Source organism: Giraffa tippelskirchi, chromosome 3, assembly GCF_054371585.1.
Source record: "Giraffa tippelskirchi isolate mGirTip1 chromosome 3, T2T-mGirTip1v1.2.pri, whole genome shotgun sequence".
Taxonomy (NCBI): domain Eukaryota; kingdom Metazoa; phylum Chordata; class Mammalia; order Artiodactyla; family Giraffidae; genus Giraffa; species Giraffa tippelskirchi.
Window position 1 is genome coordinate 170,062,070 of NC_137277.1, and position 26,355 is coordinate 170,088,424.

A 26,355-nucleotide genomic window follows, 5' to 3' on the forward strand; every position below is an offset into this window, starting at 1 on the left:
TCTGATGATCACTATGTATCATTTTTTTTTTTCAAAACTCTTAAAGTTCACAAATGTTCTTTCCTCCAGATTTCCATCATCCTTCTCGTCTTCTGTTTCAATTGATGGTGAGATGACAAATACAGCAGACCCTCATTATTCAAAGATTCTGTATTTGTAAGTTCATCTCTTGCTAAAATCTATGACACCCAGATCAGTACTCACTGTGCTTTGGTGCATGTTTGTGGGCATATGCAGAGTGACAGAAACATTTGAGCTCCTAGAGACTCATGCTACCAGCTGACACTGCACCAGCTGGTGCTCTGCCTTCTGCTCTTGGGCTGTAAGCAAATGTCCTTTACATAGTCTCTTAGTGTCACAATTTTCACATTTGTGCTTGGAGATTGACATTTAAAATAGTCCCCAAGCAAGTAGTGCTGAAGTGCTATCTAGTGTTTCCGAGTGCAAGAAAACTGCAATGGATGTGTCTCATGGAGAAAACCCAAGTGATTGACAAGCTTCCTTTGGACATGAGTTATAGTGTTGGCTGTGAGTTTGTTATTGAATCACCATATACATTAAACAGTTCACGGGCTTGCAAAGAATCGGACACAACTGAGTGACTAGGCACACACACACACATATATTAAACAAGGTGTTTTAAACAGAAATAAACATAACACAAGCTTATGTATGATTTGGTTGATGAAAATTTTGTGATGGGAGGCTTGCAGGAAGCTAACCCTGTACTTCCTCCAGGGGCAATTGTTTGGTATTTTTTAATTCAGTGTTCATGGTGACTTCGCAGTGAATAATGAGAATCCACTATGTATAGAACATAGACCTTAAGTTCCATGCATGTGCCCTATAAATTCCCAATGATGAAACACCAAACTAACTTAGAAACAAGAGGAAACCCAAAGTTTGCACTGAACCGCTGAAGGTATTTCTTCAGGTTTGTAGCCAAATCTCATATAAGCTCATTCTGATCTCTTTAGGTTCTGGGCATATGGCTTCTTATTTGCTCACATCTGTTTTTCTACCTAAAATCAGCTTGTGGCAATGGTCATAGGTCACAGATTGTTAGTGGAATCAAGACCTCAGCTTTATCAATCCAACTCCCTCTTTTACAGATGACAAATGTGAGGCTCAGTTAGGTGAAGGGGTTGCCAAGATCTGAAATTCCATTCATTTGCTGCCTTCTTTAATAAATATGAATCAAGCTGAGGAGAGATGATCATAATAGCTATATATGAAGTTCATGTTTAAAAAATCAATATAGGAAGAATAAATTCTGTTATTATCTACATCATGTAGACTTGGGTGATAAGTGTTTCTCAGATAATTTAGCACTCTATCTTTGCAAGTCCTGGCTCCAAATGATTGATAGCGTCACACCGCAGAGAAATCTTTTGACTAGAAGATTGCCAAATCACTTTGTCTCAGTGGGAAGGAATGCTCTGAATTTTTGAGGCATTATTTGATACAGCTTAACTAAAGTAACATTGGACGAAAACCCAGTTTACTGATTTTATGAACATGGAACTGAAGTTTTTTTTCACCTCTTCAGAGTGAAGCAGATTGGTATGAGTATCTAAAAAGTAATTTCTATACCTGAAATTAACACAGCACTGTAAATCAACTACACTTCAATTAAAAAGAAGTTGCTCTTGATCTTCAGAAGATGGACATTTTATTTGAGCAAAACTTTATATTGTTCACTGTGAAGTAATGTTAAATATCTCAATTATTCAGATGTTAACAAATAGCCAATATTTTAATTCCTCTTGTATATATGTATATGTATATATGATAAAATTATATACTTTTTTTTTTTTTCATTCTGCAAGAAGGATGATGTCACAGTCTGGGGAGAAGCAGCCATGGTAGAAATGTAAGGTTCTGGAATGTTTGAATTTTGTTGTTACTCATGCATGAAGGTTAAGCCACCAGTCCACTCTGTTGGCATTACATAAGCTCTGAGTTATTTTTCTGTGTAATCAATTACATTTTCCCCTGATCATAAAAGTTCATGATAAAAAAAATTGGAAAATAGAAGGATGAAGGAGAAAACAATTTACTCATAAGTCTTTGCCTCAGAGATGAGCTCTTTGGGGTTTGGACATGCTTTATCCTTTGTGTATATGTTCTCACAGGCATTTGTCCTGCTTTTTGTAACAAGATGGAATTATATGCTTTATTCTGTACCATTTAAGTTTAGTATATCATGTGCGTATTTCCATGTCATAAAATATTCTCCCCAAACTTTAAAATCCATCATGTCCCCAAATTTACTAAAGCAATACTTAATTTTTGGAAATAAAAGCTATTTTTTTGCTCTTGTAAAATAACATTACAATGAGTATCTGAATATTTTTTGTAAGGCTCTGATTGCTTCCTTGGGATAGGTTCCCAGATCTGTAATTGGTGGGTTAAGGAAAAGCGGGGGTGGTTTCCTAGTATTGGCATGGAATTTTCTGGATCCATTACCAAGGTAGGGCTTTCAGTGCAGGATGACTAGAGGGGGAGGAGCCTGCCTTTCTTGCTGTGGTACCCACCCCATAAGTTCCCAATCTACCCCTGGGGTAGAGCCTAATACCTTGTTCTGATAGAACAGCTTTTCCTTCTAACCATTTTCCTGGAACGGGGTACTTATGGTTAAAAATCTAGCTTTTTGAGTTAAATCTGCAAATTGTCAGTTTTTATGACTAAAAAGGGTGATATGTTGATTAAAAAAAATAAGATTGTATACAAAAGCTGTTTGAATATTTTTAAGGAGAACACACATTTTGATGTTGTTCCCTTTTGGACATTTTTCTCGAAGCCAGAAAACCCAAGCCCACAGAGGAGCTGATAGTTTCCTTTTGGGATCGTCTTAGCTTTTTACCAGGAGACTGGACACACCCTCCTTAGAAGACCTGCATGAGCACTAACTCCTCCCACCTTAAACCCAGAATATAAATATTATGTAGAAGAGATCTGGATTTCCTTTCTTTTGTGTGTGTGTTCCAAATAACCCCATCATCCATTTCTGACAATGATCTTGGGCTTAAAAACACACAAATTGCCTGATGAGTAACAGCGACTAAAATTTATGGAAATTTGGCTTTAATCTGGATGGTGCTCTAGGTTTTTTGTTTTTTTTTCTGGCTGCACCACACAGCCTGCAGGATCTTAGTTCCCCCACTCTAGGGATTGAACCTGTTCCTCCTGCAATGGAAGCTCAGATTAACCCCAGGGAATTCCCTCTAGGTTCTTTATATATTGATTTTATTCCTTGAAATAGCCTCCCCCCTTCCCTCACTATTTATTTGACAGATGGTGAGGAGATTGAGCCTTAGAGAAAGGACTTCATATCTGAGATTATGTGAAGAGCTATTTGTAGAGCTGCCCAGTTCTAAAGTCTATATTTCTATCGCTCACTGCCTCTCCTGGTTCTGGCATGGTTTCTTGTTCCTAATCAAGTGATTTCTGTGCAGCCCTGCCACTATTTCCACCGTTCATTCACTCACTCCTTTCGTATATACTGAGCAAATGCCCTGAGTAAGATACTAGGAATAGAAAAAATGATGAGAAACTCCTTATCTTTGAGGGGAAATGAGAAACACAGCACATTGGGATGGGTAATAGAAAGGGTGGTGAAATCTTAGGGAGTATCTGACCTTGGCCATGGGGACGACAGCCTAGTCCTGTTGATTTTTTGTCATTTCTCTAATGTTCTCTTATAGTCCAGTTCACTCTCACACCTGTACACACTTTTGTGTATCCTCTAACACACCCTCATACAATTGACTGAGGTTTCAGTGTTCTCAAAAAGGTGACGTGCAACTTGAAAATAGCCAAATGGTGTTTGTTTATGCTGGAAGCAAAACTGTAACTGCTGTCTTATAAATAACATTGTCAGCCAGTCAGTTGCTTGAAGGGCTCATAGACTGTAAAATATCCCCAGATTACACACTGTGAACTTGCCAATCAGGAACCTTCTACTGAACATCGGACACATGCGAACACTGTGCTAGTTGAGGCTAGAAGCTTCACATCAGTAGTAAAGATGTAAGAATGATTTCTGCCACCAGGCAGTAAACAAGTGCCCAACAGTGGTGCAGACAGTGTGCACCGAAGGAGATGGGAGGAGATGGAGGCGGCTTCCAGGAGCAGGAGTCAGGGGGCAGGTGTGGATGTGATGCTTGTTCCTCCCTCACCTGTGACTGTGGATAAGTGAGTGTGGGCATCCTGCACTGAGTAGGATATAGCTGTCAGCACCGCAGACCATCAGGGTTGAGCGGTGATGGTGTTCATACCACCAGCTGAGCCACCAAGTCCAGCAGAGGTGATGTCTGAGAGCAAGGGGTTTAGAATGAAAAATGCAAGTGGGAGAGAATGACTGGGGGTGCAGTTCACCCCACTAGACTCCCTCTTCTGTCTTCCCCCAGAAAGAGAGGCTCACATGGAGGAGTTGCTCTCTGAACATGGGTCTCCAGAGAACTGCATCCCTGTGGCATGAGGGGTGGACCACAACAGCCACGTAGCCTGGGAGATTCATGGCTGGATGCTTTGTATCCTTGCACTTCTGGACTCTGTAAAGCTAGAGGAACTTATTTCCAAAGTGGGTGATCTCTTTCCAGGAGACTTAGTGAGGGTTCCACTGGGCTACCAGTCATTGCTCTTGCCTTAAAGTAGGGGCAGAGAGGACTCAGGTCATCACTTGGGTACCTCCGGATACTCTCTTGTTTTCAGCATCCTCCCAGAAATGTATTTTCTAAAAGCTCTTCCCATGTTTCTGTGGTCAGATATGGTTGAAAATTGCTCAGTAAATCTCTTTCCTCATTATATTTACTTTCTAAGGTAACTCTCCTTGTATACATAGGAGACAGATAGCAAGTGTGGTCATTCATAAACAGGAGAGATTCAAGATACACCTTAGACAATAAAGTCTCCAGTCCTTTATTTAATCTGGAGAATAGCAGAAAACACATTAAGCAGAGTAAATAAAAGTACAGGAAAAGGTCATGTGATTTTTCATCTTCCCAAACCCCCAGACTTGTATATTTCCCTCTTTCTTCTCATACTTACATTTAACAAAATAGCTATTGTTTTCTTTGTTATGATAAACTTCTCTCAACTTTTTTCTTCTGAAAATTATTTATGTTCTAAAATTTTAGATATAAACTGTCTCTTCTAGGATTAAAAAAATATAGCCTTATTAAGATTTTTTTCTCTTGAAAGATTTCTGTTTTATTATGTGAATGGTTTTATATTTTGTTTTCCTCTTTTCAGGGAGAAGGCTAGAGTCATCCGTATATTCCTCTTTTCTTCCTTTCAACTGTACCACATTGAGTCCTTGGCTTGTGGAATAAGATCTGCCAAAAGATGGGAAATTCAAGGAGAAGACTCTGATACTCTCTTTCAATCCCTGGACAGAATAGCAGATAAGAAAAGATACTGCATCAAAGGGGCATGGAGAGATTAAGGCCATGGCAACCCACTCCAGTATTCATGCCTGGAAAATCCCATGGGCCGAGGAGCCTGGTAGGCTACGGTCTATGGGGTCGCAAATAGTCAGACACGACTGAGCGACTTCACTTCACTTCACTTAAAAATATAAATGATGCAGGGCTCCATTTAATCCACCAGTACAGACCCCAGAAAAAGTTGATGGATCCTGGAGGATGGCTGTAGACCATAGCAAGCCAGATGAGTTATTTTTGATAAAACAGATAGAAACTGAGCAGAACCCTGTGGGGCCTTCGTGGGGGACAGAACTCCTGCTTCTCCTGTGTCTCCTGAATTGGCAGGCAGATTCTTTACCACTGAGCCACCAGGGAAGCCCACAAAAAGCAGATTTAAAACATACCACTTTCATAGGAAAGAATGCTTGTGCCATGTCCAGTCTTATTTACTGCATAAATCCCCTGCTGCCACCAAACTCAGTGACAAGAGGGATGAGCTCATCAGGGCAGAACTGTGGAGCCATGGAAAGGCTGCTGGAGCAAGAATGAGGAGATGGGGTATCTCGGCGTGGCCTGCCACAAATTCCCTGGGCAGGGCTGGGAGGGGGGATACCTCTGCTTATCTTTTTCTTGAAGACAAAGACTATGTCTTGTACATACCATTGCTAGTATTACCACGATTGCTGTTATTTCTTTTAAAAATTTATTTTTATTTTTTTATTGGAGTAGAGTTGTTTTACAATGTTGTGTTAGTTTCTATTGTACAGCAAAGCGAATCAGCTATATGCATACATATATCCCGTCTTTTTCCATTTTAGATCATCACAGAGCACTGAGTAGCGTTTGCTGTGCTATACAGTCATTTCTCATTAGTTATTTATCTTATACACAGTATCAATAGAGTATATATGTCAATCCTAATCTCCCAATTCATCCAACCTCCCTTTTCCCCCCTTGATATCTATGTGTTTGTTCTTTATGTCTATATCTCTGTTATTTCTTGAATGCTTATTTCTTGCATGAATTATTTCTTGGGTGCTAATTGTTGGAGCAGGTGCTTTAAATGACTTAGCTCACTAAATCTCCACATGCCAGAGAATGTCAGTGTGTCTCCATTTCATAGATGAGGAAACTGAGAGACCCAGGGATGTTGCCTAAGATCCCATTGGGGACATCCCTGGTGACTCAGTGGTAAAGAATCTGCCTGCCAATGCAGGAGACATGAGTTTAATCCCTCATCCCAGAAGATCCCACATGCTATGGAGCAACTAAGCTTGTGGACCACAACTACTGAGCCTGTGCTCTCGTGCCTGGGAGCCGAAACTACTGACGCCCTCACACCCTGGAGCCCATGCTCCACAACAAGAGAAGCCACCACAATGAGAAGCCCTTGCATTCCAACTAGAGAGTAGCCCCAATGAAGCCCTTGCCCTACAACTAGAGTGTAGCCCCTGCTCGCTGCAACTAGAGAAACGCCTGTGCAGCAACAAAGACCCAGCCCAACCGTAAATAAATGAATGTGTGTGTGAGTGAGAGCCCAGGGCTGTCTGATTTCAAGATCTGTGCATGTCCTCCTCCAGGATCTGTGACATGCAGGGGTGGTCTTCGCGGACCCTCAACTTTACAACAGTGCTTCTCAGCCTTGCTTGTACATTGGAATCAAGGGAGGAGCTCTAAGGAATACTGATGGCAAAGCCCATCCCTAGGGATGCTGACATAATTTGTCTAGATGGAGACTGGGCAATGGGATTTTTTAACTTTCTCCAGTTTATTTGATTTTGCAGCCAGGATTGAGAACTGCTGCTTCACATTTAGTTTTAGGGACTGGAGAGAGAAGGCTGGGAGGGCCAAGGCACTTTCTAATTTCAGTTCCAGTTTTCTGAGAGCTAACTTTCCTTGGAACGGCCTCTTGAGGATATCTTTCGAATGCTAGATTCCTGGAGCTGGGACAGAGCCTCATTGCAGCTCTAGAAATGTAAAGCACTTGAGGAAAGAAAGACTGAATTTGGGAGAAACACTTGAAAGAGTTGGTTTGGGACAGTTTTGATGCCAGAGGGAGTTTCGGTTTGATGAGAGGAAGGGTCTGTGTGTGATGATGTGATGGTAGGTTTCCGTGATCGATCTGGAAAGAACCAGAATCAAAGCCAATGGCAGAGATGAAAAAGACCACATCTCTGATGGGTGATATAGAACCAGCCACATGATAGATGAGGTTATAGTTAGGAAGGGAGTAATTGGCTCACTTCTTGGATGTCCATTTAACTGTGACCCCGGGCAAGTTACTTTTTCTAGTGTACTCAGTGGTGTCGCAACTGGGACGAAGACATATTTGCTTCTAAGCTATTTATTCATTTAGCTGCTCTTCCATGCAGAAATCTTTTGTTATATGAAACGATGGGGTTTGTTGGTCCAAATGTTATTTCAAAGACCAAGAACTTTCTGGGTGTTTCAGAAAGTGAATTTTTTTCCTACTTAGAAAGTCTTGCTTGCTCTCCTTATCTTCCCATCGAAAGTGAGTTCCTGGTCTGAAGTAATTGTGTGAATTAGAAATCCTCAAGGCTGAGAAGGAAAGAAAAGAGAAAGGGTGTGGATTTGGGAATTAGTGGACGGAGTTAGGGACAATTTTCATGAATGCGTAAAATTAAGACTGATAACTGTGCTCCTTAAAGGAGAGGGGTACTGTATTTTTTGGAACAGTCTTAACAAAGATACATATGGTCTTCAAAAATGGTATTGAGCAGATGCAGAATGAATTTATCGTTCTTAAGAATAAAGTTTAAATTTTTTATTTATTTTTAATTGGAGGATTTATATATTTTTTAACTGCTTTACAACATTGTGTTGGAAGGCAATGGCACCCCACTCCAGTACTCTTGCCTGGAAAATCCCATGGACGGAGGAGCCTGGTAGGCTGCAGTCCATGGGGTCGCTAGGAGTCGGACATGACTGAGCGACTTCACTTTTACTTTTCCCTTTCATGCACTGGAGAAGGAAATGGCAACCCACTCCAGTATTCTTGCCTGGAGAATCCCAGGGACGGGGGAGCCTGGTGGGCTACCATCTATGGAGTCGCACAGAGTCGGACATGACTGAAGCGACTTAGCAGTAGCAGTTGGTTTCTACTATACATAAACATGAATCAGCCATAGGTATACATAGGTCTCCTCCCTCTTGATCCTCCCTCCCACCTCCCACTCGATCTTACCCCTCCAGGTTGTCCCAGAGCACCGAATCTGAGCTCCCTGAGTCCTGCAGCAAATTCCCACTGGCTATCTATTTTACATATGAAAATGTATTGTTTCAATGCTTCTCTCCCAGTTCTTGCCATCCTCTCCTTCCCCCACTGAGTCCACAAGTCTGTTCTCTATGTCTGCATCTGCATTGCTGCCCTGCATGTGGGTTCAGTTCTAATGAGGTGGATGAACCTAGAGCCTATTGTACAGTGAAGTCCTAAAGAGAAAAACAAACGTTGTATATTAATGCATATACATGGAATCTAGAAAGAATAGACTTTCAATTGGTCCTCAGATTCAGACATCTCGAATGTAAGAATTTTAAGGTGATTGCAGGAGGGCAAATCCTAGTTAGGGAAAAGGAAAAATGGGGAGAAATTTCCTGAATGCAAACCTGAGGGCCACATAGAATTATCTTTTAGCAAAACTGGACAGGAACAAGTGTAATCTGTCTCTGAGATGAGGGTGAATTGTTTCAAGATCAACTTTCAGAGTAGTTTTAATAATGTCAAAGTATTAAGTATGTATGTATGAGACTGGATAAATTCAGTCTTTCTTTTCTCAGCTTTTATTTTTTTTTATTTTTATTTTTTTCTTTTCTCAGCTTTTAAAAAGTAGTTATGAACAGAGATTATTGTAGTCATGAAATATTTTGACTGTCTTACGGTGCTAATGATAAAAGCAGGAATCAAAGAAGAATTAAAGCTACAACAGGTGTTTTATTAACTCCCATATAAGAAAGAGGATTGTCCAACTATGTGCTTTTTCCAACACAGCTTGAATGAATGAAGATTTCTCCTCATCAATATTTAAAAATTAAATACTACTTCAGAGAGCAGAACTGTCTCTTAAAAAAAAGACTATAACTAAACATTTTTGTTGATTACAATAACCACATAGTCCTCTTTCAGACTGTTTTTTATCATATCTTTTAAGTTCTATGGGTGGTACTTCCCATAATCAGCAGGTACTACTGTACTTTGCTTTTTATCGTAGAGGCAAAAACATCAGGCTCAATGATTGTGCCTGCCAGGGTTCTTAGAGTTTCCTAAGATGTGTTTTCTAGAGGATAAGCTAGAATTTGAAAAGTAATAAAAAGAACTCCATAATGTGTCATATTGTGCCTGTACACAGGTATCTTTCCAGTTAAGTTTGTTCTAGATTCACAGCTTAGGGAGTAGAAATAGCTCAAGGAGATAGAAGCAGAGAGAATTGGGGTGCTAGAAAAGTTATCTGGGCTTACATTTGATTTTGAATACATAGTTTATATTTTCCTTCATTTCAATATGTTTATTTGTTAATGGACATTTGCAAGATACCAATTTATGAAGCCAGATAGGTGGATGTTGGTGTACTTTGACAACAAATCAATATATTTAATTGGGCTTCCCCTGTGTCTCAGTTGGTTAAGAATCCTCTTGCAATGTGGGAGACCTGGGTTTGATCCCTGGGTTGGGAAGATTCCCTGGAGAAGGGAAAGGCTACCCACTCCCGTATTCTGGCCTGGAGAATTCCATGGACTGTATAGTCCACGGGGTCGCAGAGTTGGACACAACTGAGTGACTTTCACTTTGATGTACTTGTTAAGTTTTGGCTTTCATCACCCACAGAGTTATGAATCTGTGCCACTCTCGGCAGTGTTGGTGACCACTAAGAATTCATCATGGGGAGGTTTCTTTCCTTCTTCTTCTTTCTCTTTTTCTTCTTCTTTCCAGGTAAAGTACATGATGCTGAATGCTCTGAATGTCTTGCTATTTATCTTTTAGCTGTCGACTCATCAACTTAACCCAGAGGAAAATCCAAAGCTAGAAAACACAAAAGCTAGAGATTTCATATATAAGTCTTTACCAACTGAGCACCTTGATCTAAAATTAGACACCGGTTGGGAGTCTGTGTTTTGAATGGAACAAAATAACAGTGTCTTGTATTTGCTTAGTGCCTTATGCCACGTATCCACATACATGATCTCATTCGATCCTTAGATAACCTGGTCACTGAGAACATTGAGATCGTCTTCACTTGTTGAGAAAGGCTCAGATGACAAAGATTTTAAATTTAATGACTGGCTTAGTGTAGCAAATGCAGGTGACAGCATGGAACTCTTACAGGAGGAGTCAGCAGATATGGGTTCTGAGTCTGGCTTCACTCTACACTCTGTTGCTTCAGACTAGTGGAGTAACTTCCATGAGCTATGCTTACTCTTTGAAATTATGGCCCGAAACCAGAATTGTGCTGGAAAATTCTATGATCCTCTAACTTTAGGATCTTCCCCACCAAAAGGAGGAAAAGTCAGCAAGACTGTTTGCCAAGAGTTCTATACAAGTGAAAAATATAAACCAGACAAAATACATAATAAAAGTTTTAAAATAAAACTTAGCCCATGAATTCTCATATTAGGATTTGGTTCTGTGAGCAAATATGTATTGACTCTGGATTAAGCCACATTTTTTTGTGAAGATATAGAATTTCAGCCTTTTTATCTAAGTAGACTTTATTTCCTGAACCATCTTATCCTCCTTTCCCAGTCTCAAATTTCCTTCTCCTCTTTCCATCCAGATTGTAGCATTCCAGATCCACATTCTTGTTTTGGATCTCTATGTTTAATAAATTGCATTTAAAAGCAGAAAGAGAGACACAGATGTAGAGAACAAACATAGGATACCAACAGGGAAAGGGAGGGTGGGATTAATTGGAAAGTTGGGATTGACATACATATTGATATTATGTATAAAATAGATATACTATGTATAAAGTGATGCTGAAACTGAAGCTCCAGTATTTTGGCCACCTGATGCAAAGAGCCCACTCACTGGAAAAGACCCTGATGCTGGGAAAGATTGAAGACAAAAGGAGAAAGGGGCAGCAGAGGATGAGATGGTTAGATAGAATCACTGACTCAGTGGACATGAATCTGAACAAATTCTGGGAGATAGTGGAGGACAGAGGAGCCTGCATAGTGCAGTCCATGGAGCTGCAAAGAGTGAGATACGACTTAGCCAGTAAACAACAACAAATAAAACATACAACTTTTGAGAACCTACTGGGTAGCACAGGAAACTCAATATTCTGTAGTGACCTATATGGGAAGGAAATCCAAACAAGAGGGGATATATGTATATATATGGTGGATTCACTTTGCTCTACAGCAGATACTAACAATATTGTAAAGCGACTACACTCCAATAAGGAAATAAATAAAAAGCCTTAAAAAAAAAAGAAGTTGCATTTAAATCAGAGGTTGAAACCTGATATCTTAACTCTGGTCTTTGGATATATTGTGTTTCATTTTCATAATGTTTTAAAAATCAAACATGATGCCAGTATTTATGAATCAGAAGATTTTTGCATAAAAATTCAGATTTTAACATCCCTTGGACAATAGACCACGTGACAATGGAGTGTCCACTTCCCCACACGGCCTCACAAGGGTGAACGGTTGCAGCCCCTTTGGCTGGGGTGTGCATACGTTTTTTCTCCAGAGCCCTCACTCATTTCTGTCACTTGCCTGTCCCTGCTGGATACTTGGGTTCCTGACTTATAGAAGTTTGGATCACGGAAGAAGAGAAATATAATTGGTAGATCAGAGCATGACTGAGATACGTTTGTGTTCTTTGTAGTTCACTGTATTTAAAAATATGCTCAGAGGATTTATTATCAAACTCTACAGAGTCAAGGAACAGAGATGGAGCTCTGTTCCTTGCATCATAATATTAAGTAACTTAATTTCAAAGTATAATATTTGATGGTGCGGTATTTCTCACTGGGCAGGGAGAGTCTCATGTAACTGTTCATTCAGTTCAGGTACTGACTGTGTGTGTAATGCCAATCACATATTAATCATTGAGCTGAGCATTGGGGTAATTTGTCATTATAACTTTGCCAGTTATGACACTGATTCGGGTGGTTGTCAGTCAATGCCTTCTTTAAAAAAAAAATACTGGAAAATGTTTCTTTGATGTCAACACAAAATTCTCCATTTTGTAAATATGCAGAAAATAGAATTGTGCATGAACTAAAAATTCCAATAATCACATATGTTAATAGCTTAATTACGGCACGCATCTTTATTCCCAGGTGAATGTTTTTACATCTCATTTGTATCTTTCCCCTCTGGTCATAAGCTTGCGCTGTTATACATCTGTTATAATGTTGAGAATATTGTTAATCTTAAATTAATATCACAAATAAAAGAAGGATTTGATCCATTTGGCTGTTTTTACTTCAGGGTAGTCGTTGATTCATCCATCTCCCTTCTAGGAGTCTGTTTTGTGAATATTAAAATCCTTTATTAGAAAGAGATTGGACCATATCTACCCTTTCCTTGCTTCAGTGCTTCCCTTTCAACTTGGTGTCACATCTGGGGAACTCTGTGATTCTTACTATTTACAATAGTGGATCAAAATCATAGCTGTATAAGAAATCATCTGGGAAGGCTTGTTTAAAATGTGAATTTCTTGTCTTGTTCCTGTTGGGAGCCCCAAATCTACATTCTAACACTCTGGAGATTTAAAAAAAATTTTTATTGACATATAGTTGCTTTACAAGTTGTGTTAGTTTCTACTGTACAGCAGAGTGAATCTGTTTTACGTATACACATATCTCCTCTTTTTTGGATTTCCCTCCTATGTCACCATAGAGCATTGAGTAGAGTTCCCTGTGCTATATAATGGGTTCTCATTAGTTACCTGTTTCATATACAGTATCAATAGTGTGTATATGTCAGTTCCAATCTCCCATCACACCCCCTCTGCCCCCTCCTTGGTGTCCATAGGTTTGTTCTCTATGTCTGCATCTCTATTTCTGCTTTGAAAATAGGAGATTTTAATATATTTGTTTAAAAGGCATATTGGTATTGAAACATGATTGCTGTAAACCTGGAGAGGGGAGGGACTCTTGAATAGAGTTTTGGGATCTGAGGGATTTCTGAGATTTCCAATCCCTAAGTAATGATGATTTGAACATTTTTCTCTCTCCTTCCAACCAAGATGAGTGTCTTTACCATTAGATAGCTCACAGTTACTCTGAGTCCACAGCATACGGTGTGGAATTTGCTGTGTTTGTGTTCATGTGCCAATGACACAGGATATTAAAAGATTAAATGAGCTTGTATCAGTGAAATATCAGCCCACAATTAACTCTAAGGATAATCACTATGGCTTCTATGTTATTAGTCAGATACAGAATTTTTTTCCTAGATGTGTTATAGTTTCATCTGGAGAGTGACCCATAATAAGAACAGAAGAATTTCATGATAGCATAACACAGATACTGAACACTTAGCAAGCAATTTAACTTAATTTTATTTAATTGCTCAGAGGCTGCATAGAGAGACTGCCACAGCCACTGTGCACACATCAACATTAATATTCAGTGACAACATAAAGTAATGACTTCCATTTCTTGCTCAGGTCCTTTGAAAATTCCACTGAGTATTTTGGGTATTTTGTATGTCTTAGTGAGCATCTTTTTATTTTTCTTTTTTTAAATTATGAAAGTATGATAACACACTTATGGGAGACTTGGAAAATACAGAACAAGTTTATTTCCACTATATTCCAATATATTTCCACTATATATTACAATTATTTTTTAAAGTAGATAAATTAAGATTTTTTAATTGGAGTTTCAATATCAAACTCTCAAGAATTAATAGAATGAACATGCAGAGAAGTAGAGGGATATAGTAGACCTGAAAAGCATTGTGAACCAATTCAACATAATTAAGATTTATACAATTTTCACACAACAGTAGGAAACTACTTCTATTCAAGTTCCCATAGGCTGTAAACTAGGAGGCCCTGGAACAGATCCAGGGACATAAAACAAGGTGCAAAAATTTCACAGCCCAAAGCTATTGAAATCATAGAGTCTCTTCTCTTATCACTGTGGAATTATATTAGAAATCAATATCAAAAGAGATTTGATAATAATAACCCACATATTTTCAAGTGCAGTGTGACATTTACTAAGAGAGATCTTGGACTCAGCTATTGAAAGCCCTTAATGAGCATCTTCTCAGAGCTCTTTGCAGGGCGGACACAGACCCAACCACGCCTCAGTGTTCCCACATGTTGGAAATCAACTGTGTCTTAAATTTCACCACCTTGAGTATCCTATTCTATAATAGTACTTAGCTGGTTTGGTGAGTATTTCAAAGAACTTGAACCTTTGGAATACGAAGACATGTTCATGGGTAACAGGAAACCGACTGTCTTTATCTTGTCCCTAAAGAAAGCAGAATAAAGGAGAGAGAAATAAAAATTTAGTGAGGCTTTACACAAAACATTTACTATTTCTACAAAACATGTACTATTTTCCCAAGTACCAAATAATGCCTAAAGTGTTAAACGTTCAACTTAAATATACCATACTATTTTTTTGTTTAGTTGTTCAAGAAAACAATTTGGAATGCAAGAAAATACATTGTAACTGGCCTTTTGATTAAACCAGTGGATAGTGCTGATAAAACTAAAACTTAAAGCTTTTGAGGGGAGGACTGTACATCTGAGGATTCTTAACTTGATGTTTAAAGTTAAAGATTAATATGTTCTCTCAACAAAGGGTCCTGCATATCAAAGCTCTTCAGTTGAAATGAAGCAGAAATTTGGGACAATTATTTTCTAAATCCAGATCAACACACCATTTTGGATTTTGATGAATATCCATCACACCTGAACAATAAAGGAGAGAGCAGTGCCAGCAATGACCTAGTGTTATCTGAGGGATTAAATCTTTTCATTTTGCCCACTGCTCCTTTCTCCTTGAACAGTGTTATGTACGATTTTGACATAAACCAGGATGAAGTGCTTCCAGGAATAAGCCTAAAGAATAGTGTTCAAAATGATTGTCTTTTCTCTAGTTTTGATCTCTCTCTCTTTCATTAGATAAGGCCATAATTTCACAGAATGGCATTTAGTGGCTGTATTGTGGGGAACACACATCTGCTCCCTCCCTTGGGAGGAAGGCCAGTTGTTCCATATGTTGGGATCAATAAAATAATAACTGCTCTGCCACTTAGCAAGTATTCACTAGACTCTCCCATTTATTCTTCACAAAAACTATGAGGTCACTGCTATTATGATTCTCTTTTTACAAAAAAATAAACTATGCCACAGGACAGACTAATAACTTTTCCAAGACCATGCTCTTTGCAAACGATGGAGTTGGAATTTTAGTCATCTGATTCCAGAGGCTGTCTTCTTATCGACTTTGCTTAGAAAAAGAAGACAATGTATTTATTTTAATGTGTCTGTTTTGTCCTATTAGTAAAATAGCCTTTCTAAGTTCAATTGTCTATATGGACCCTTTTCCCTAATCTTTCCAACAGCCTAAGGTTATTATTTTTTTCTTGCACGCAGGAGGAAAAGATTGGGTTTTTATGTCTAAATGAAGGAAAAAATTAAAATCCAATCTCTAGTTTCTGGAGAGCATGGGTTCTTAGAATATTGACACTGGCTTTCTTCTGTAAAATACTTTCTTGGTACAACAGCTGAAAAGTTCATGAGCAGATTAGGTACAATATCTCATTGATTTGAAAGCTAGTTCAAACATATTGGCTGGTTCTTGATAAATCTTTTTAAGATTCTTTGAAAGCTATTAGAAAGGAAATGAATTTACTCCCCAAATTAGAGGAATAATGTAATGAGTTGTTACTTTACTAGTTAATCCCCGAGAAAGTAAGAGACAAAATAAAAAAAAGAGACCACGAAAGAAAGTGTTTAATTCCTATGAAACCATTCTCTGTATCTACTGGGTTTTATGCCAACCCAGCTGTTGATTTTCAGCCGTTACTGACTTTCTTGCTTTAACACAATTCTACAATTGGCTCAATCTTTCAAATTAAAGTAGATTCCAAATTAGAAATGGATTGTGTTCTAATAGTTTATTCATTGGCAGCTTGGAAGTTGGAAAACATTTTGCTTCAGAAAAGTAATGCATTATAAACATTGGCTAGGTTCCCAAACTATCATAGAAAATAATATAAACTGAAATGGAAAAATTAATATTACTATATTTCTTAGTGTAGTATTGTAGGTCTGTGGACCTGTAGAGATTTAAGTGCGAAAACTAAACCATTATAATACATATACTGTACAATTACAAACTATGTAGATACTAGGAGAGATAGCTATTAAAATCTCAATGATGGGGACTTCCCTGGTGGTCCAGTGGCTAAGACTCTGAGCTCCCAATGCAGGGGTTCTGGGTTTGATCCCTGGTTGGGGAGCTAGATCCAGCATTCTGCAACTAAGACCTGGTACAGCCAAATAAATAAATAAAATAAATAAAATAAATAAAAATCTCAAGGGTGGTTTTTCAGGTAGTGGGATTATGGAAGATATTTCTTTTTATACTTTTTACTTTGTATATTGTATTTATATTTTTTAATTTGAAATTTTGAAAACAAGGAATATTTAGTGCTTTCATATGACTGTCTATTACATACACATAATTTTACTCAGACAAAGGGTACGTCTCTGTCTTTCTTCCCTCCTCCCTCTTTGAAAACACATGGCCATCGGAACACCATGGTTGAGTGTACACTTACTGTTTCCATATCCTACATCTGCTCTGTTAACAAATCTTGTTGGCTCTGTCTTCAAAACAAGATTAGAAACCACATTCAGTTATTGCTGTTGGCCAATAAATAATAATTTCTTGCCTAAATTACTTTCTTAGCTTTAAACTGGTCCCCTTGTTTTCTGTATTATTTTCCTATAGTCTTTTCAAAACAGAGGTCCATATGTATATTATATATTAATACATATACTAACGAAATTACTTTCTTAGCTTTAAACTGGTCCCCTTGTTTTCTGTATTATTTTCCTATAGTCTTTTCAAAACAGAGGTCCATATGTATATTATATATTAATACATATACTAACGAAAAGAGTATGTTATACATCCCAGTTCACTTGCAACACATCTAGAACATTGAAAAGAGTGATGGCTTCCTTGGCTCTCTTTTTTCATTGCTCTCTGTCTTGCTTGCCCCCTCCACTGCACTCAAAGCCAGCCTCCCTGCCCTTCCTTAAACACCAGTGGTTTTTTAGCTCACCCAGTCCTCTGGCATTTGCTCTTCTCAGTGTCTGGCAAGTCCCCTCATCCATCCACTCCAAATCCCTGCTCATATTCCCAGAACTCTCTCTCTCTTCTTTATTCAAATACTGTCATATTTTCTGGCTACAATTCATTTCAATTAACATTTCAACAATGCTTGCTTCTCAAGCCCTTCATTTTTCCTTTGATTGGCTTACTTGTTTCACTGTCTAACTATACGCTTCACGTATTTTCATGTTGATTGATCATCATGTTACAGAGGAAAAGCTCCACAATGGCAGAGATTTCTGACAACTTTGTTTCCTGCTGTATCCTCGGTGCCTAGAATCCTGCCGAGCACATAGTACACGTTTAAGATGTATTTGTCAAATGAATGAATATGTGTAATGAAAGCATAAAAAATAGACTTAAAGGATAGAAACAAAATTCCTGGTAATGCTTGCCCCTTAGGAGGACAAGGGAAGAAATGTCCCTTTTATTTCTTAGTAATACTTTTTGTCATATATATAAAAATATCTGATAACTATGACAAAACTCTTGCAGATGAATACATAGGTATTTGTAATATTAGTTTCTGAATATTTGTGTATTTTGAAAATTTTCATGAAGACATTTTTTACCAGCTTTCCAATCATTACTGGATAAAGCACATGCTCCCAGCATTCCATGGAATGCCTTTTGTGATGGATACTGCCAACCTCTCCATCCTCACTGACTTCCCTGCTTCTAGTTTTCTCCAGAGTTGTGATTTCTTCTGTCTTCTTCTCTTTTTTGCTCTAGTGGGGTACACTGTACATTTGTCTTTGCCTGTCCTTCCTGACCAGGTTCCTCTCTCCTGTAATAGAACTTTCTGCAAGTGAAACACAGTGTTCATCCTGCTTTGTAAAATTCAAATAAAACTGGCTCAACCTTTGTAGCCTACATCCTGTGGGAAGACCAGTGCTGTTTTCAATATTTACGAGAATTCCTGATGGCCTATTAATTATGACTACCACTTTGATTTGATTTCCTGCCACTGCTGAGTTAGGTGACTCACTGTTTCTTTAAATAACCATATTTGTTCCATTTTCTCTTCCTCATGATAAGTTTAATCATGAAACCAGGTCCCTTTTTCTTGATTTTTCTCCTTCTCCTCAAAAGAGACAAATGCGTATAGACTCTTTGTTTTTTAAATAACTGTATCATTTTTTTTTTCTTTTTCAGAGTCTATTCCCATCTAGGTTATTACAGAATATTGAGTAGAGTTCCCTCTGCTAAACAGTAGGTCTTTGTTGATTATCTATAGTGTGTATAGACTTTTGATAAAGAGTCAGAGCCTGACATGGAATTGGGAGGTAGAAGTACAGAGGGTGGAGGAGGGGAGGTGATACTCTGACACACTAGTGCTTGACGGTGACGGTCTTATTCCAAAAGAGCTCTTGGCTTTACCCACACCAGGGGCCACAGGCCAACTCTCCTCTAAAAGATTCCCAGCCTACTTCCCAAATGTTTTCTCACTCCCTTCCATTCGTAGGCTGCTTCTAACTCTTTAAATACCAATTCATGTATTTTGCAGAACAGGCCAGTTTTGTCTTTGTTTCTTAGCCTGTTTGGCTTATGCCTAAAGGGTCCTTTCTTGTACCCACAAAAGCCCATGAAGGCGCCTTCCTCTACAAGCACAGTTCTCCCTCAGAGAGGAATTCTGTGTTTGGCTCCCAGTGTAAATGTGTCTTCTTCCTGAGACACACTTTTTTGTAGTGGGCAGGTTGCTTGTGCGTCTTTGTCACTAAAAGAAAGTTTTGCACATAACGTTTTGCTTTTGCTGAATCTTGGATTCCCAGCACTCAGCCTAGAGTACCATCATTCATGCTTGATGAGTAAGTGAATACTGATTGCTTTCCACTTCTTACAGGCATCTATTAGTACCATTTGATCTCAGATAAATTTGTTTCTTTTGGTTCTCAAAACACATAAACGTGATGGAAATTATTTTGGTCAAATAGCCTCTTGTTTTTAGTGTATGAGACCTTATCCAGGGGAACTTCTCAGTAGCCATCACACTACGCAACTATAAACTGTCTCGAGGCGGATTTTACATTGTGCTGTGCTGTGGTTAGTCACTCAGAAGTGTCCAACTCTTTGGGACCCCATGGACTAGAGCCCGCCAGGCTCCTCTGTCCATGGGGATTCTCTAGGCAAGAATACTGGAGTGCGTTACCATGCCTTCCTCCAGAGGGATTGTACATTACCTGCAACCAAAATCATGCTCAGAAAAGACTCCTTTGCTGCAACCATTGGTAGTAAAAGAATCCAAGGTAAACACCTTTTCTTCATTGTCTTGCTTCTTAATTGAAGAAGCCAGTGATTTGACTGTCCCTTGAACTTCTAAAATTCCACAGTTTGGATTTTTTCTCCTAATCTTCCAAGGGTCACTTGCAGTTGATGAATGAATTGGTGAGGAAATGGAATAGCGTCTAACAATCATGACATTGCCTGTAAAGGAGACACAAAATTCAAGTTTAAAAATTCTATTTTTAATGACATCCACAAATGGAAGACTGTATTACTAGTACTTTATTGAAACTAACTAAACAAAAGTGTTGTTTTTAGATTAATTTTTTGCATAAAAGATATTCATTCATTGATTTATTTTGCAAATAATTGAGTTCCAACCCTGAGCCAGGCACTTTTTAAAGAGATGGATGTGTGCAAGTGAAAACACAAAATTCTTGCTTGCATAGAGCTTACCTTCTTGTGTAGCTGACAGGTGATAGACAATATATGATAAAATTCAGCTAGCAATAGATTCTAGGAGGATGACTAAGACCGATGAGAGCAAGGTGCTAGAGATAAATGAGGGCAAGGTCTGGAGGCTATTTAAATAGTGTAGTCAGGGAACACCTTCCTGAGAATACAGAATATGAACACAAACCTGCACATAATGAAATAATAAAATATTATTTTAGAATGGGAAGAAGATGAACTTGTAGAGACACAGTTCTGGATGGCTTCTCGATCCTCATTCTAGAAGAACGTGCTCATCCACAGCCCCTCAACACATGAATGACCACAAATAATTGAACTGGTTGCTGCCAACTGGCCTGAAATGTATGTGTTTGCTTTAGTTGGGCAGTCATCTCTCTCTGTGTTGAATGAGAGATGAAAGCAAGGCAAACAAGTGGAAAGAAGTAAAAATGTCTTGGGACTTCCCAGGTGATCCAGTGGCTAAGACGCCACACTTTCACTACAGGCTGTGCGAGTTTGATCCCTGATCAGGGAACTGAGATCCCACATGCCTTGAGTTGCAGCCAAAAAAAAAAAAGAAGTAAAGATGCCTGTGTGGGAAACAGGAGTTTTTTCTCTCTTTCTCTCAAGAGCTTTATGTCTTTAGTTTCTGAGGGTTTCCAACTCAATTTCTATCCATAAAGGTATCCTAATAAACTATTTCCTTGAGGTAAATCGTACCTCCAGTCCTTAGAATGAAAGCATCTTGAGTAAAAGAGCTTTATTTTAGGGTATCTTGGTTTGTCTGCCTCTCACACCTAACACTCTGCTAACTGACCTGGAGCCTGTCCTTCAGCCTCTATTAGACATCTAGTTATTACCACTGGGGCTAATGACACTGACCTCATGGACTGGATTCCATTTTCTGGAGCACTTAATGAATGTTTGTTGACTCTATTCTTTCTCATCACAGCTTTGCCATTAACCAGCAGGAAAGTATAAGAAAGTCCAGCATAGTGTTTAGGTTTTCAGAGTGCTAGAAGCACAATTTTCTCTTTTTTAAAATTTTGTGACCCATGTCTGTAGAACACAGACAGTAAATTATATGGCCATTACAGGAGACGGAGGCTGCCCTTGCTTTTTATAATATGGAAGAGCAGAAGACCAGATTTTAGGCAAGAATCTGTGGCGGAGTTTAAGTTCAAATCCAACTGAAGTAATTAACTGCAAATACTATTCATAAATTATCTTTGAACACTTCCTTTGGCCATGGTGTATAACTTTTATAATGATCTAAAAACAGGTTTATGACTGTTGACAAACATAAAAGTTTCTATTTAAGAGGATTATAAAACAATCTCTTTATATCAAATGATAGGAAAATACAACAGAGGAAATTATACCAACAATTGCAAAGTTAAGTTTGTTCTTATATGAGACCTATACTCCAACATGACTGATCAGAAAATAAGTTCTTTGTTTATGTCCCTGGGTCACAAATAATCTGTATTCTTTAGTTTCTTATCAATAGAAGGGAAAGAATGTTCCACATGACGTCATAGGATCATCAGCACCATTTCAAAGATTGCTGTCAAATGAAGTTTATTTGTCAGATAAGGGTAGGAGCAGATTGAAGAGAATAAGAGGTCTAGCAATGCTGGAGTTTCTTGGTAAAGAGTTGTTTCTTGCATCTTCTTTGTAGCAAATTATCTCTTCCCTTCAAACTGTGAGGCTGGAGAAGACTCTTGAGAGTCCCTTGTGCAGCAGAAGATCAAACTGATCAATACTAAAGGAAGTCAACTTTGAATATTCATTGGAAGGGCTGATTTTGAAGCTGAAGCTCCAATACTTATGCCATCTGATGTGAAGAGCTGACATATTGGAAAAGACCCTGATGCTGGGAAAGATTCAGGGCAAGAGGAAAAGGAGCAACAGAGGATGAGATGGTTGGATGACATCATCGGCTCAATGGAGATGAGTCTGAGCAAACTCTAGGAGACAGTGAAAGACAGGGAAGCCTGGTGTGCTGCAGTTCACTGGGTTGCAAAGAGTCAGACATGACTGAGTGACTGAGCAACAATCTCTTCCCTAATAGACCCAAGGTGACAATTCAAGGGCAGGAGGGATGAGAGCAACATCTCCATGAGACGAATTGGATTTCATACCTACCAAACGCTTGCACACTATCGCCGATGTGTCCAGGAGGACTTAGTCCCAAGTGATTTGCTTTCAGACCCAGCTTAATGGTTTCCTTTCTTAAAGTGAGACACTCTTCTGATTTCACATCATCCCTTCTCAGAGGGTTTATATTATTTTGTTTTCAAAAGAGGATAGGACAAGTTGCTTAATCTCTCTGGGTCTTATATCTTAAATGGTAAAATAAGGGGATGATTGCTCAAGTTCTTCCCTAGCATCACATTCTTATGAATCAGTTGCAAGTATGAATTTTAACTATTGGCAATATCTTACTAAAACTGCTAATAAAAACTTTGTACTTAAGTCAGATAATATTTTTCTGACCTATCAAATGTTATTAAGACTACTGCCAGGAAAGGTTGAAGGTAGGAGGAGAAGGGGACGACAGAGGATAAGATGGTTGGACGGCATCATCGACTCAATGGACATGAGTTTGAGTAAGCTCTGGGAGTTGGTGATGGACAGGGGAGACTGGCATGCTGTGGTTCGTGGGGTCACAAAGAGTTGGACACGACTGAGTAACTAAACTGAACTGAACTGAACAAAGTAACCATGTTGAGTCCTACTTGTGCTGCCTCATTTAATTGTCTCAGCAGCCTGAGATAGATTCTACTGCTATCTCCATTTTACAGAGGAGGAGAATGATTATAAAACTATGTCACATTCATAGACTCATAGAATTTTACAGTTGGAATAGGCCTTGGAAGACATCCAATTCATTCATTTTTACATAAGAATGATAAGACGAGGAATTTTATGTGATCTACCCAGCATCAACCAACTCTTAACAAAACCTGGACCTCAACGCCTGTGTCTTCATGCTCAGGCCAGTGTTCCCACTATTTCTGTCATTTACTTTCATAGTAGAACACTACATGTAAGACACATAAATATCACTTGAAGTAAGTACACTGGGCTTCTAAACACAAATTTTTTTTAAATCATAAACTCTTTGTTTTATTGGTGCAGCCTGCAATAATTCCCCAAATGTCAAGAAATGTTTTTCACTAGATCGTTTCAAACTTAGTGCTTATATTATTATTGGAGGTCACCATTCAGATGCTGAAGAAGTATGTTATCCATTGTGTATTTAGTGCTTAATAGTATTCTAACTTCATTTAAACTTGATGGCATTCAGGCTCTGAAGGTTTAAAAGGTAGTTCTCTCTGTTTTTTGAACAGAGTGATACTTGTTTTAGAATGGCACAACATATAGTAAGACCCAAGTTACTTTTGCAGTAGGATAAACATCATGAAATTGATGCTTTTGAACTGTGTGTTGGATAAGACTCTTGAGAGTCCCTTGGACTGCAAGAGGTCAAATCAGTCAGTTCTAAAGGATATCAGTCCTGAATATTCATTTGAAGGACTGAGGCTGAAGCTGAAGCTCCAGTACTTTGGCCACCTGATGAAAAGAGCCGACTCATTAGAAAAGACCCTGATGCTGGGAAATACTGAGGGCAGGAGGAGAAGGGGATGACAGAGGATGAGATGGTTGGATGGCATCACCGACTTAATGGAAATGAGTTTGAGCAAGCTCTGGGAGTTGGTGTTGGACAGGGAAGCCTGGCATGCTGCAGTCCATGGGGTCACAAAGAATTGAACACGACGGAGGACGGAGTGACTGAACTGAAACATCATGGAAAATAGTTTTGAAGGAGTTTTTTATGTCTGGAGTAAGGCAGTGGTTTTCAACTAGGGGAAATATCCTTCAGGTGATATTTGGAATATCTGAAGACATTTTTGATGATCATGACCGAAGGGGAAGAAGCAGGTACTTTACTAAACATCTTACAATGTCCAAGACAGACTCCTATAATGCAGAGTTATTCATTCCAAATGTCAGGAATTCAGAGGTGGAGGAAACCTGGAGGAAGAGTATATTACACATGTCTCTATTTTTTTTTTTTTCCCACTAGGAGAAGGTCTAACTTCTTTATAGTTTCCTCTTTCAGTTTTATTAAATCACCAACAGACAGAATAACTCAGATCCATAGCTGTACTTGACAACAAGGAAAAAGACTCCAATTGGAATCTATTTCCAGTTTTAAAGTATAGGGCCCCACACTAGAGAGAGACTGCTTTAATAGAAAAAAACAAAAACAGCTGGAGATAAGACCTGTCCCATTGCTAAGCGGTTCAGTACCTCTAAATAGCCTTGCCTGAAGCCTTTGGCAGAGGATATTAAGCACTTTGAGTATTCAAGTATGTGTCAATTTTATTTGAATATGCTATATGTAGGCAAGTTTGACAATTTGAATGTAGAACATATCGAGTTGCCCAAAATCTCATTTGGCTATTTCTCTAATCACGGAAAAATCAAAATGAACTTTTTTGGCCAACTCAATGTTTTTCACTCTCCTGATTTCTGATTTCATGTATAGTCTTCACAGTCAAAATTCTTTCCCATAAAAGGTGAGAGATTAGATTTTTTTTTAGAATGTATCAGACATTGACTTTTAGTCTTGAAGTCTCCAACCTGCGTATAGTAAGTTGAATTATGTGCAACATATGTTCATAAAGGACAGTAAAGATCTTCTAAAACATGGATAAGAAACAATATCTGCCTTGGTTGTGTGTTTGTTAGATGCTGTACTAAGCACTTAGTTTATTATTGCAATCAGTCTTCACCACCTGAGATAGGTACTATAACACTTCTGAATGAACAAAATGAGAGTTAAAGATTTCTTATAACTAGCTCTAAGTCAAGCGGTGGTTAATGAGTGTCAAATCATTGGCAACCATATTTGTCTGACTCTGATATCCATACACTTAACTGTTGTGTACGACTGTTCTGGCTTAATAAATGGGCACTCCATCTGACACATGCCCATTTGGTGTTCTATTATGTAGCATTTAAATGCTTGGAGTCAAGAAAGGGAAAAAAGCATTCTTTCTAATATGACCGATTTCCACAAATCTGTCATCTCGAACTTCTCAGGAATAACTGGAGATAGGTTTAATGTTGCTAAAATATGATAATTGAAGATGTTAAAGAAATTTTTGCCTAGGGATTCAAAACTTATCTATCTCAGCCAAAAAGGTCATTGGGATTTTTCTATAGCATCTTTCTGTAATGAGAACCTTTTAGCCAACCCAATACCAGGAAAAAAACCACACCACTGTTAATACCAAATTATGCACTTATGTGAGAGGCACACTAGCCAACTATTTAACAGATATTTGTAAAGGTGGGCACAGCCCCAAAGAACTATGGGCAGTCAGTACCTTGGTGTTCTCTCACACCTGGGGCTGAATCAGTGGCAACACCACCGTGAACGGCTGCTGGAGATTGCCCGGGCACTTCTTCAAGGTTACCGAGGTTTGTGACTTCCTTTTCGTCTCCTGATTCTCCTTCTGAGCCTCGGGTTCTCTGACTACTCAAAGTCAGCTTCATCCGGAGGGCTTGATTCTCTTTCTCCAGCCTGTGGATCTCTGCCTGCATTTCCTGGATAACTCTCATGAGATGGATATTTGCAGCCATTGCCTCTTTTCAGGTTGCTCTGGTTGCTCCTTTGGGGAGGCAGGCCCACATGTGCTTATGAAACAAATGCGCAAGCTGCCCAGTGGAACAGGTTGACCCCACCCCTAAACTTTCCTGAACAATAGATGTCACTCTTCTCTATGCCATCTTTCAGCACCTGGGGAGTTAGGCTATCAAGGGAGGTAAAGGATCTCCATGATTTATTCATCCTGGGTTTTGTTTTTCAGAACAGAACTTTTCTTTGTATTTTT

General features: G+C 38.8%; 1 protein-coding gene and 1 long non-coding RNA gene across 2 annotated transcripts; one reads left to right on the plus strand and one right to left on the minus strand.

Moving 5' to 3' along the window:
- Positions 1-69: 69 nt before the first annotated feature.
- On the plus strand, positions 70-22,928 carry LOC145541912 (uncharacterized). The gene is made up of 3 exons (XR_014079407.1): positions 70-156; positions 5,257-5,508; positions 22,128-22,928. It is a non-coding gene; the product is annotated as an uncharacterized LOC145541912 (long non-coding RNA).
- Positions 14,776-26,104, minus strand: CCDC195 (coiled-coil domain containing 195). The gene is made up of 3 exons (XM_081579659.1): positions 25,849-26,104; positions 19,951-20,194; positions 14,776-14,887 (listed from the first exon to the last, which is right to left on the minus strand). Exons 1-3 carry the CDS (start codon positions 26,102-26,104, stop codon positions 14,776-14,778), a joined length of 612 nt encoding a protein of 203 aa, XP_081435785.1.
- Positions 26,105-26,355: the final 251 nt, after the last annotated feature.

What these genes read in the sequence shown, in the direction of transcription:
- CCDC195 (XM_081579659.1), bottom strand. Translation starts at nt 26,104, where the DNA reads ATGGCTGCAAATATCCATCTCATGAGAGTTATCCAGGAAATGCAGGCA. An exon ending in AGGTGTGAGAGAACACCAAG is followed by an intron (nt 20,195 to 25,848) that starts GTACTGACTGCC and finishes TCTCCTTTACAG; the next exon opens with GCAATGTCATGATTGTTAGA. An exon ending in GAGCATGATTTTGGTTGCAG is followed by an intron (nt 14,888 to 19,950) that starts GTAATGTACAAT and finishes TGCTTTCTTTAG; the next exon opens with GGACAAGATAAAGACAGTCG.